Raw genomic sequence first — 13,492 nt, forward strand, 5'->3', positions numbered from 1 at the left:
AGTATATGTGTGTGCAGGTCACAGTGTTGGGTCCAAGTCCCTGATGGGTTATGGGTAAATGTTTCCTGCAGGGAATAGATAAAGATCCCCTGGAGCTGCTGGATCATCATTTACTGATGGCTGCGGCTGCTGCAGACAGCTCTGTGTTGAAACTATCATCATCATTATCAACCCCATTACACTAATGGAGGCGCCCTGCCGCTGATATTAATACAGGTTATTAGCAGCCCGTGACATCATCAGTCATCAGCCAGAGCAGCCCAGAAAGGACGATGTGGTATCAGCATTTATCACGTCAGCGTTACAATAGCAAAGGGATGTGACATCATCACTCATAAAGTCACTCATGTGAGGCTAAAACGCGAAACATCGCTCAGACAGTGCAGAACGCAGCGCGTCTCACACACTGTCACATCTGTCATATAGACACATCAGTAAAAAATGACAAGGCAACAACAAAGACTGTGGAATCTAAATCATGTTTAGTTTAAGTATATAAATAATACCTAGTGCTAAAAATCAAAAAGTAAAAGGTAAAAGCTTACTGGGTAATACAGTTTCTAATCAAAAGTATTTGTAAACATGCAGTTTGACTTTAAAAAACAACAAAAAAAAAAAAACTAGACTGACATAAATCTTTGCATAAACTTTTTACACTGCCACCTCTGAAAAAGTTGAATATTAAGCACATAAGTATAATATAAAGAAAAATGTTGCCCTTTTTAGCTTGAGGTGAAACTGTGGAAACAGCAAATGCCGAAAGGTCTTATGGAATAAAATTCCAAGTCATAACAATCAGTTACACAGTAGCTACACTACTCTTCACTATTGAGCAGTGTAGCTTTCAATTTTGCTTCAGTTTTGGTCATGATTTTTATCAGGATCTGTCACTTTATCACACAAATTAAGTTCCTGTTCTGCTCATTAGATGTTACTTAAGCAACTTTGCATGATTCTGAAAGGCCCGTCTCTCTTTAGGTTTCGTTTAATTGGCTACTCCTCGTAAATAGAGGTTTAAACAGCAGCTAGCTGTTTTTTTGCCTTGTAGAGTTACATGAGGAGTTAAAGGTAAAAATATAGCAGGAATGACCTGTTGGCTTCGCACAAATACTGGAGACAATTAGTTTGGCTCTGTAGCAAGTTTGACAAATGTATCTACCTGCACATGAAATCTCACAGACACATAGAGCCACAGCGAGTGTCAACATTAAGTAGCAGAGGGGGCTGTTAATCAGTTTCAGCTGGTTTGGTGTCTTTGCGGGGAGACAACCCCAAAACAGGAATGGTTTTACAGTTGGAAAAACCTGTATTTTTCTTATTGGGTTTGCACACGTCTCAGGAGAGACTTTGACCACCTCTCTTTACACTTTACAAACTAAATCCTTTATGCTTCTTGGCTGCTGTGTGGCAACTAGTAGCTTCAGCTTTTCCACAGATAAACTCTGAAATTACTCAGACTGTAAATGGTAACTGTCAGTATCTCAGTGTTTAAAAATTCAGTTTGGCTTTGTGAGGGAGTAATGCATCTGAGTGAGAAGCACACCCTATTTCAGGGCCTGTTTTTAGTATGAACTGTAATCATTTTGGGTCTACACCTTGTTCTTGGTTTTATTGGTTAAGACTGGTCTGAACTGGCGTATTATTATTCATATTACTGGAAGATATTACTTTTACCAGCAGACACACCCTAACTCCAGCTCTGGGCACTTTGAGGACGGTATCTGGGATCAGACCATAGAACCTGAACGTCGACCTTGACAATGTAGGCCAGAAACGCTCATCTGACGGCTGGGTCAGTATCTGGAGACGACTGTCAGGAGCTGTAATGTAGTTAGATCGAGAGAGTAACGGCAACAGACAGCAGTGACAGGACAAGAAAGGAGGGGGATGGCGGGAACAGATGGAGACAGATGATAGCACAGGAGGGAAAGGAGCTCGAGGAGAGAGAAAGGATGAGGAGGGTAAAAGCCTATGCAGAGAAAAGAGGATACATAGATTGATTGAGGAAGATTTAAAAAAAGAAAGAAGACAGAATGACAGGGGACCCAGGGAGCTCTGGGGTGAAAGACTGCACTGCTGTCTATTTCATTACAAATGGCTCTCAGCTTTCTGCCAAACTTAATTTTAGTGGCATTAATGTGGCTAAACACATCTCTGACCACTTCTTGGTCTGGTTTTTGGTGACACAATCCTTAAAGCATCTTGAGTGCATTTACAAATTAGGAATGCATTTTTCCTTTCTGTCGAGTGAGAGATATTTCAGATTCAATTGAATGTAATAACCGAGCCTGGAGAAGCTTATAGACACTGGAAGCAGCAAGTGAGGAAAGGTCTTAATAAATAAAATCCCAAGTCGTGACAATCAGGTAAATTCTCTCCAAAGATTTGGAATCACTGCTAAGCAGATTTGATTTCAGTTTAAATGAAGTTTAAACCATTAGACGAAACTGATGACGCTCATTTCCATCTTCACATATTTTATTCTTAGACTTAAAATTGAACACCATCTCTCTTTTAGCCAGGGAAACTGAGCCTTTAGAGCAGCCTGAAGTCTGAGTTCTTCGCTCTGGGTCTGGATTATATTTACATAGGCTGACATGATTATTTGAAATTTCTTGGCCATTTTGGCCAGCAGTGTGCATATTACAGAGAAGAGAGAAGTAAAACATAATTTCAGATTCATTTGAATACACTCCATGTTGCTAAGTTGCAAATTGAGTTGCAAAACTGACATGCTTCTTTTTATTCATAGTGACTTTTGTAAAAAGCAGCCTTACTTTAATCCATCTGCAGTATGGTGCTGAATCCAAAATGAGTTCTCACTTTTTCCTTGCTGTGCCATGATTATCTTTTCAATCTGACTCTACTTCACTCTAGTGCTCCCTTCATAGACTTTTGTCACAGGGAGTCTGAAGGAAATTTAAAATCATTGTTAGCGGAAATGACCCAGTAAAATAATAATAATAATAATAATAACACCTAAATTGGTCTGTTTTATATTAGGTAAATCAAAGCTGTGTCCTTTCTGTACAGCAGGTTCTGAAATACTGTTTTGATATAAACCACTGACATCACAGAGGTATTTAAAAGTGTCGTTGGTTGCTGGAACCCTTTTTCTTAAAAATTTGTGTCACTGTTTCGATACCAAGAGCAAAAGCTCCTGTTTGAAGGAGCAATAATTAGCACATAAGACATCAGGAGATGGCACTTAAAGAAATGTGTGTTTATTTAACTGGATGTTGGATTTAGGGGCTTGGCCCCTTTGATAGGAGTCTGAATAGAGGCAGCTCACATCCACTAAATAGTCATTGAACTGGACCTTTCCACTGTGTTGGTGCCTTTTGTGGTATGAGCAATCCAAGAAGTTTGAAATTCCAGTGCATTATTAGTCCATTACTTAGCAATCTTCTATGTGGAGCAGTTCTTTTCAAGGACCAGAGTGTAGGGCCCAGTGCTGATTGGAAGACACACAAAGTGCTAACTCTTAATTCATGTAAATGGGAGGAACAGTAAGCCAGCCATCTGGCTCGCCATGCTGGCCCTCGCCTTGGGAGAAGACATATTGTCACTCATCTACGTGGATATAGCTTCCTTTCTGACTTTCAGAACTTTATTACCTGGAAGATTGAGCGTGCATCAAGACAAAAATTAGCAGGGAATTTAAAAGCCTGAAAATCACTTGGAATATGAAACTAAAACGTTGTAGGGGATACGCAGCGCGTGTGGATGATGAAACAGTGAATGAAGGAATGCCTATTTATACACAAACTGAAAGGGAATTGAATGCAGGGGGTAAATGAGATGCGCATGTACAGGACAGGACACAGAAATAAAAAAGAAGTGAGGTTAAAAAAACAAAACTAAAACAAACACAGAATGAGATAGAGGAGGGACAATGACACCAATCTATAAATTCAAGAAACTGGGAAACACCAAAATAATTTCTGAATTTATTCCTTGAAGAGCACAAAGCAAACAGAAACCAGAGGCTCAATAAGGAAACAACACAATAGAATAATGAGGAAATAAAAGTTGTAATTCAAAGTCTAAGTAAAAGAAAACAAAACCTAAGCAGAAACTTTGAAATGAAAACAAGACACGCTGAACTAAACATGAGCACAGGGAGAAAACACTAAGGCCAAAGCTAGAACCTAAATTTCACATCAGTTCAGTTTTATTTATATTTTTATCAAATCACAACAACAGTCACCTTGAGGCCCTTTTTAGAGTGGAATAAGGTAAAGACCCTACAATAATACAGAGAAAACCCCACCAATCAGTCATCACACATGAGAAAGCCCTTGGTGACAGTGGGAAGAAAAAAAACCTCCTTTTAATAGGAAGAAACCTACAGCACAACCAGGCTCAGTGAGGGGCAGACATATGAAGTAACCGGTTCAGGGCAAGAGGAGGAAGACAGGACAAAAGAGAGCCAGAGATGAATAACTAATGATTAAATGCAAAGTGGTGTATAAACACACACAGAGTGAAAAGAAGTGAGTGAAGAAGAAGCACTCAATGCATCACGGGAATCCTCCAGCAGCCCAGGCTATCTGCAAGGCTGACGACAAGAACCAAAAACTCTCAAATGACATAAAAGGATACAAATCAAATATAGAATCAAACCACAACCCAATACTAATAAAAACGAAGAGCTCAAGAAAAAAGACACAACAAATAAACCTGAATACAAAAACTTGAAGAGCAATCTAAAACACAACGTCAAAGTACAAAAGTGAGATGAGCTAAATACAAATATCAAGCTCAATAAAACATAACTGAATAGATTTAAAATAGATTTAAAGAGTTAAAGGAAAATTCAGAAGGCTAAAGACAAGCAGGTTTGTGTGTCTGCATGATGCACCTGTGCATTTTATTTATGCAGCATGCTACTTAAGTATGATAAGTTAGCATCCAACTTTTAATCAAACTCCATCAAACATGATGGCAGCCAAACACTACTGTTAAATCCAAAACCAATGGGTGACATCACAGCCTCCGCTTTGCTCCAGTTGTGATCTGAAGAGCTCTGAAAGGAAAAAGCCAAAAACATAATAGGTCCCCTTTAAGGTAAAAGTTCTGCTATATAAGTTCCTCTTGCTCATAGGTAGAAACAGGCCTTCCCCCACCATATGCTATTAAGGGGGAAAAAAGCACAGAGCTCTCTAACCTGAAAAAGCTTTTTTTGTCTCCGAGTTGCCTGAGGGTGGAAACGAAAGCTAGAGCAGGAAATAGGACTGAGGTAAAACCAGCAGTAAGGCCATGGGAGAGAAAGTGGACTTGATGAATGAGGAAAACAGAGAGCAAACTGGGGGGAAGAGAAGAGTATACGGGGAACAGGGAGCGCACTCTGGCTGCATAATTGGCACGCGTACGCACAGATACCATTTCCCCCACAGCTCTGGAGCGGCTGCTACATTAGCCTCGTTAGATATGCAAAGCGGGCCAATTAGCAGCTCAGTGTGCAGGAAGTGACACGTTCCACCTGAAGAAGCGCAAAAACAACGTCAGTGTCCACAGCCAGCAATAAATCATGCCTTTGTGAGTCACTGTGTGTGCAGTTTCGGACACACTTGAATTATGGGCTCATTAGTTATAAACTCCCCCCCAAAAAAACTCATTTGAAACTACATGGAATGGAATTTGTTCTCCTCTCCAGGAAAATATCAATCGTTGCATCCATTGTACTGTTTTCTCACCAATATATTGCTGTGAAATTGACTGAAAACACAAGACAAACAGCTGCAGTGAGGTGCGTGCTGCTTTTGATTCAAACCATTTCGAGGTGTCAGGCTGTTTCCTGCAAGTGGAATCCCTCGCAGCACACCAGCACCATCAAATCCAACAGCAGGAGGATACAATGCTATCTCTGCTGCAGAGAACACAGACTTGTTTTTTACTCCATGGGGCATTTCATATGCAGATCATCGAGGACTGAAGGTTCAAAATGCATCTGCAATGAGTGGAAATACAACTGCACACTTGATTTAGACCAGTACATTGGTTTCATACTGACACCAAGAAGCCACTGAGTAGAAATCACCACTGATCTGTGTCAGTAAATATTCTACCTCAAATTTTTGTATTAAAATCCTAATAGTTTATACTTTCATAGAAGAATAAAAGGACAGTGATTTGTGCAGTTAAAAGGACACACCTTCCATCTCAGTAAAGATCAAAGCACCATGCCGCATGCATGTTAACTTAAACTCTGTTTTTTCCAACACCTAACAACCTTTTAGTTCCAGGGTATCACACAAGGCTTTCAATTTGTGCTAAATAAGTGATTAATAACAATTTCTGTCACTAAATCTAGATAATTCAATCAGATATGTTTCAAAAACCATCAACTGCACAAATACAGAGGAAACGAACACTCCGCCATCTCCAAGCTAGCACACAGCTACAACCTCCTGTGTGGACACACCTGTCAGTCAAAGCAGCCCCACCCCTAACTTTAAGTCTCATCAGTATCCAAAACACCAAACGGATTTGTGTGCAAGGCTGTAAACATGCTTTTTAAAATGGGAATCAAGTCCAAGTCAGGTTCTGTGAAGGCTTTTTCTGGAAACATAAGAAAGCTTGTAAGAAAATGAACAGTGAGGCACATTATCAGACCACCATTGTGCAGCTATACAGGAGGAGAGAGGAGGGACAGAGCCCCCCGAGTAGAGCTGTTCCCACTGTCATACACTCATGACAGATTTAGCCTACTATTATTAGTTGACAATAGCGGACAGTTATCAAACAAAGAGTGAAACAGTATCAGTATCATCTGCTGGTTCTTTATTTTTTTATATGTGTAATGGAAAGTAATATGATACATTACATGTATAGTTATTACGTTTGTTCTGATAGACTTGTTTTCCTGGTGATGTTGCATTTCTATATCTCAACAATAAAATGAGTTTAATGTACCCTGATATTTATTGTAAAACCAATCCCCCACCCTCATATGTTTTTATATCTGTTTGATGGTTTGCTGGTGTATTCCTTTTCTTTGTTATTGTTGTTGCATGAAACCATCAACGGGAGTGTGTTTCACACGACTGCCTTTCTTCTACTCTTTTTTTAGTGCATTACGCTTTCTTTGCCGGCAGATTTTCTGATTCTTCCTCTTCTCTTTTTCAGGTGCTGGTTTGGCACACTCGCACAGAGAAACCACATCTCGCAAACGAGCCCAAACATCGAAAGGACACCGTCGCCATCGAGGTGTGATCGGGGCTGCCCGTCATCTCTTGGCTGAGACTTCCAGCAGCACTCTGCTTTCCTCTGCCTTTCGGGTTAATACAATCTGCTGGTGATGGACAGAGTCTCTGAGGAGCTGCATGATTCAAGACTCCTTGCTGTCTTTCAAACATGCTCTGTGAGAACTGGATAGCACCAAATACCTTTTACAAACTGGAATGACCTAGACTGTTCATTTCCTCGCATCCACAGCCTGCTGATGTAAAAAGTAAATGTTACTAGAAATGTAACATATCGTGTTGCTGAACTGAAAAGTGCCATGTGAGACGCATCGAATCATTGATATGTTTTTTTTAATTAACAATTCTGTGTCCTAATTAAAACCATGAAATTGTGATAGAATTGCTAAAAGAAGAAAAGGCTTGTGTGCCGGATGTGAGGCATACTGCTAAGGTTTCCTAGTGTGAAAGGAATGTTTAACATTTTTGTAGGGATGCACTGATACCAACACCAGTATTGTTTACCCGTTTGATACTGTGTTCATGTAGCTACTCTGATAACAGCTGTCACACAATGCTAACCTCTCCTCTAGGAGTTGGCTCTCCCACTAGTTTGTAAAGTCCTGTTCCCAAAACTTTGAGTTCAGTGTTATGACTGTCATCAGCATTTTTGAAACCAGACATCACAAGCACAGCTGTGAAACTGAAGGACACTACATGTTTATAGGGTAGCTGCTTTTCAGTCCACAAGTAAGCCCACCCTAAAGTATATTCTACTTTATTGTTCTTGTGGACACTTATTGGGACTAAAATTTGCAAAATAAGACTTGTGTTGTATTCATTAGGATTTAAAATGTGTGATTGAGATCATAAACTCATCAGGAACGTTGTTACTGTGGATTAAGGCCTTTCTAGGCTGCCACAGGGCGAGAGGAAGAGGACACCCTTAGTAGTCTATTGAAGACTCAATTAGAAACAGCAACAGAGGCAGTAAGACAACATACCCAGTCACTGCCCAAAGTCTGCAAATCCAAATGATATTAGATGGCCTTAAAGGAACATCAGTTTGATGATACAGAGCCAACTGAGCATTCATGTTACAGGAAACATTTATTTGAATTCTGTAATTAAATATCTCTGTTCTTAGTATTGGCAAGTACCCTAATGTAAGTTTGATTGAAAAAAGAAGAAGGTATTTCTGGATCCCTACAGTTTTAGAAACATGATTGTTTACTGGTACCAATTTCACACCCATGCCAAAAACTGGCATCAGAAGGCTTTCAACATAAAATTAGCTTAGCGTGAAGACTGGAAGGTAAAATATAATTATTTAAAAAAATAACCCCAGTAATGACCCTAAACACCTCCACACATCCTGTGTTGAATTTTTGCTCATTGTTAGCTAAACAGAGCAGAAATGGCTATCCTGATCCTTTAAGGAATCTGGCCGAATATCTTGCTAGCATTCTAGCAAGATTACAGTCTATAAAATGCAACATAACCCACTACAATTTAATTTAAAAAAAATTCTAGAGATAATGTAGTAACTAGCTTCAAATGTGTTTGTAGAGGCATCTTTGAACTTTAATTAGGGGCAGGCAATTAGCTTTTCTTCTCTGGTAGTTTTTATGCTAAGCTAGGCTCCAACTCTGTAATTAATAAAACATTTTTTCCAACCTCACTCTTGGAAACTGAAGAAAGTGTATTTCCTAAATTACTGGGACATTACTATTCTTCCCATAATTCCCCTGAAAAATTTGGGTGTGTTTAAAAAAAAAAAACAGTTTGAATCCTTTTCATCAAAGTTTTAGCTCAGATTTCACAGTAATGTCAGTTCGACTGCTGGCTGTGAAATGCCAATCAGATTCTGTCAGGAACAGCCGCCCCGGTCTTCTTTGTTTAAATTAAATCACATGAATGTCTCAAAGTTAATGCTGTTAAGGTTGATTGATGCCTAAATACTATTTAATTATTAGAATGAGCTGATCATATAAACCTAATGAAGTGACAACATGCGTTTTCTCCTCCGTGTATATGAGGAATGTAATGAAGTTTGGAAGTGGCCCACATCAAGTAACAACACTCCTGACAAGCAGCCATCAATAATGTAGCATCTGTGAGCTGACAACATAGGAAACCCATCTGTCAGCAGAGAAGGAAAAAGAAATGGAGAAGCTGGTATATAAGCGGTACAACACAGGCGGCCACTTTCACTGTTCTAATGTGCAAAGAGCTCTTTTCCTGACAGCAGTATTGTCCTGAGCACTGAAGTTTAGAGGGGACTGTATGTACAGTTGTGTTTGATGTACACACAAGAAATAAAAACAAGCCTTATTATCCAGGATTCAACAGCTTTTATTTCAAATGACTCACTTGTAAAACAGGCATCAGAAAAAAAAAGGAGAAAAGAAAGTAAAAGATCTCAAAAAGATAAAACCATATTTTTAGAGTCATTAAACAAAGATGATCACAGAAAATTTCCTGCATATTTACAGTTTTAATGCATAAAACACATCTTTTTCCCTGTACTAGGCACCAGAAAATGTAAACACACTGGAAATAAACCTGGATGACATTAAGTTATTAAGAATATGTTGTTATAAACGTTCTCCCACAGAGTGCTACAGTTATTGCATGGCAGAGGGACCCTGTACAGACATGAATCTCTGCATCGGCGCTCGGCAGTGTGATCTGAAGAACTGAAGAGTAATGATGATGTAATGATGAACCCATCAAGGATTTTCATACAGGTCCACTTTAATCTACCACTGTTCAGTCCCATTCCCGCTGCCAATCTAGCCCTCTGATTGGTCATCCAGGTTTATTTGCTGCAGACTAACTGTGCTTTTCTTGTACTACACACAACAAAACATCACACAGCGAATGGCGGAACATACGGTTACAGCATCATACATGGAAGGACAAGCATTCTGGGTGTCACACTGGTCCAGAATTTCAAATAAAAAGACAGATTTCCAACTCAGTAGTTGGGACCAAACTGCCAGTTCTTCTATATTTACCACTCAACAAAAATCTGAGACGCAGAATCACAATCAACCACTGATACAGTACCTGCTCTGCTATTTAAAGTTTAGTTAAGACATACTGTTGTGATCCCAGGATTCCAGTGGTGATTTAATTTCCCTCAAGGCGCATGGGAGAGGGTGCACACTTCAACAACAAGGAATATTTTAACTGGGTTGGAGCCCAGTCTGCACTAAACCTAACGCGTTTGGTTTTAAAACACTTCAAAACATCACAGCGAGGCCACCAAAGGCACCCAGGGGACTGCGGGACCGCCCAGCAATTACTGAGACTTAAAGGGAATGTTTGACATTTGAAGGTTTGTGTTGTTTTTTTTAATGCAGCCATCAATTTGAGTAACATGGACAAGTTTACCTTCGGTTGACAAAGTATACTGGATAATGAGATGTGTCTCTACACACATATGTGTGTTTGTGTGTATAAATACATATAACGATAAAAGACATGTCAAACAAAGCATCGGCTTTGTTAAGCATTAGCTCTTTTAAATAACTACGCTAACTGTGCTAATGGCTTCTGTTTGTTAAAGAGATGTATGTTCATGGTACTCAAGATGAAAGAGTGCAGTTATTGCAGTCTGTCCCTGTCATGTCGCTAGATAACTAAGCAGATGAGTCGGTGACCAGTTCCAGAAAATTCTTTTAGCTAGCACCTGTAGGTTAAGAATTGCCCTAGCGCTATGTAGCAACTAGCTGAACGGAAAGATTTTAAACAGTTTTAAAAAGTCAAAAATAAAAATAAAAACTGAAAACTACACATTGACTACACACATTGATGTTTGTCTGACATATAAGTGGATATGTAATAAGGATAAGCTAAGGGTCGAGTAACTCTGGCACCTTAATTGTGAATCAATTGCCGAGCAGCTAACAACATACAATAACGCAAAGTCTAGAAATCAGGAAACCTGTGATAATATATTTACATTTACAGTGTGAACTGTTTGAATTGCGATACATTGGAGATTTTGTTTAACTTTAGAGAGACTTCAGTTTGTTTGTTTTGGTTGTTGTTTTTGGATCATTTTGAACAGTACCAGATTAGCATATCTACATATCGTCTGCTAAATTAAGCTAACTGCATCTAACTGCTAGCTTCAAGTTTTACAGCAAACAAAGTTTTTTCTTCTTTTTTCAAGAAAATATGTACTTATATATTTAGACCTGTGGATGTGTGGGGAAAACAGTAGTTTTAGATTATATGTCAGCAAGCCCAAGCATAACACATTTTATTTCTCTAACTTTAAAATATTATAATTATATAATACTTTATATAAAAAGTATTACTATCAAAACAAAAACCATAAAATAGAAAAGAAAATGGAACAATTTAGGCTATTTAATTGTTTATTTTAAAAAAAAGTCTACCATAAACACAGAGATTTATTATATACCTTGGGCAAGTGGTTTCCCCACAACTGAAAACCACTGGTGTAAGTCATCAGTACACTGTCTGCTGTGGGAATAAGCTGAACCCTCAGAGACTTAAACAAGACAGCTTGACTTCACACGTTTCAAAGGGAAAATGGTTGAACTGTTTGATCATTAGTGCAAAAATAAAAGTAACACCTACTGTATTAGCAGGTCAGCGAGACCTCATTTTTTTTAGCAGAGGCTAAAAAACCTTCGACCAAAGTTTTTCTGAGCTGAAGCATTGACCTCTCTCCCCTGAAAAAACCCAGGAGATTCACTTTTTTTTTTTTCACATAAATACAGTACTGCTTGGACGATTATCTGCTACGAGGCTGTGCTTGCCCTAAAGGAGCAGGAAGGGAAGGAAGAGGGACCATCACAATATACAGTGCAGAGAGAAGGGAGAGGACAGGTAGCATAGACCAACCACAAGACAGCCATATCTACTGCAGATACTGAGAGACTAACTATCCAGTTTGGTAATGATATCACCTTAGTATTACAGACACTTGGAGTCTTTGCTCCAGCAGCTTTGTTACATCTCTTTTGTTTTCTTTGTCTTTTTCCGACAACAACAAAAAGGAAACCAGAAAAGAAAAGGAAGTCAACTATAGACGCAACATAGCGGTTGCCGGGTTTTTTTCGTTTTGTTTTTTACTGCTCCAATCCATTGTGATGTCATCTTGGTCCTCTAAAGGAACTGCGGTGAAGGTGTGTTGGGGCACACGGACTGTCCTTGTTGTATATAATCAGAGCTGAAGGTACATGGATTGGTTGGAAAATATGGGTGTTTTCTTGCCATGTCGCTGCCCTCCACTCCCCACCCCACCACCACATCCTCTGGACCCCATCCTCGTCACTTCCACAGCTGAGTGCTGAGGGTCTGGCCTGAAGCCGGGGATGGAGCTGCGGGCCAACCGGCCCCAGGGGTGCCTGATTGGCTGGAAGCAGCTGGCGCAGGCCCTCCACCACTCAGAGCCATGCCTGACATCTGCTGGGTCATCTGAGATAGAAAACAGAGGAGAAAAGTTACTGTTTGAGTTCATCAGAGCAAACACAGAGTTATTCTGTCATTTCAGAGCCTGGAGGTGAGTGTTGGGGTTTCTCCATCCTTTAACTCCACTTCCTGGCTTATTTCCAACCCTCTTTAACATCCCCTCTGTTCATAAATGCTCCCTGCCCTCTCTCCTCTCTTTTCACAATCCCTCACCCTCTTCCACATCCCTAACTCACTCCCCCTTCTTCCCTCCATTCGGTCTTATCTATTATGAATGTGCTTTGGTGCAGTGCTGCTCACTTATCTGGTCATCAGAGAGCTGAGAGCGTGTGTGTAGGTACTGTGTGTGTAGTAATGCATGTGTGTCAGCTAACCAAGCACTCATCAGCTCACCGTTCCATCTTCTGCACAAAATGCGCGTGTGCGCACACACACACACACACACACACACACACACACACACACACACACACACACACTTTCATGCACTGTACAGCTGCGTTAGTGCGGACTACTGACTTCCATACACTGGGGTGAGGGCACTTTGGTCATCACATTTTAGGCAAATGTAGGGTTCAGACTTTCAGTCAGCTTCATGTTTGGACTTTGTTAGGGGTACTAAGAAAGGAGTGAATGTAATAGGTTAATAAAAGACAACTATATAAAACCAACAAACCCAAAGCATCTCAGAGGCAATTTATGTTCGCTGAATAATCTCAGTTGTAAAATGTAACCTCATACACCAGGGTTCAGAGAGCATAAGAAGATTCAGATATAACACTTTAACACCTCTTAATACCACTGGGGTTGGACACTATGGACATGCTTTATTTTTCGTTTTTTATATAATA

At 39.8% G+C, this 13,492-nt stretch overlaps 2 protein-coding genes across 7 annotated transcripts in view; one reads left to right on the top strand and one right to left on the bottom strand.

Moving 5' to 3' along the window:
• The window catches only part of b3gat2 (beta-1,3-glucuronyltransferase 2 (glucuronosyltransferase S)), a 60,701-nt gene extending 51,177 nt beyond the window's left edge, over window positions 1-9,524 (top strand). Inside the window, exon 4 of the mRNA XM_026189786.1 lies at window positions 7,132-9,524. Coding sequence (XP_026045571.1) covers window positions 7,132-7,218 — 87 coding nt within the window. The 3' untranslated portion in view covers window positions 7,219-9,524. The remainder of the gene's footprint in view (window positions 1-7,131) is intronic.
• Window positions 9,525-11,548: 2,024 nt separating this feature from the next.
• LOC113034599 (stromal membrane-associated protein 1-like) overlaps window positions 11,549-13,492 on the bottom strand; it is a 147,089-nt gene continuing 145,145 nt past the window's right edge. For all 6 annotated transcript variants that reach the window (XM_026189297.1, XM_026189296.1, XM_026189300.1 and 3 more), the window contains one exon: window positions 11,549-12,647. In XM_026189297.1, the coding sequence (XP_026045082.1) occupies window positions 12,501-12,647 (147 nt within the window). In that variant the 3' untranslated portion in view covers window positions 11,549-12,500. The remainder of the gene's footprint in view (window positions 12,648-13,492) is intronic.

The sequence above is a fragment of the Astatotilapia calliptera genome, chromosome 13 (genome assembly GCF_900246225.1).
Source record: "Astatotilapia calliptera chromosome 13, fAstCal1.2, whole genome shotgun sequence".
NCBI classification, from domain to species: domain Eukaryota; kingdom Metazoa; phylum Chordata; class Actinopteri; order Cichliformes; family Cichlidae; genus Astatotilapia; species Astatotilapia calliptera.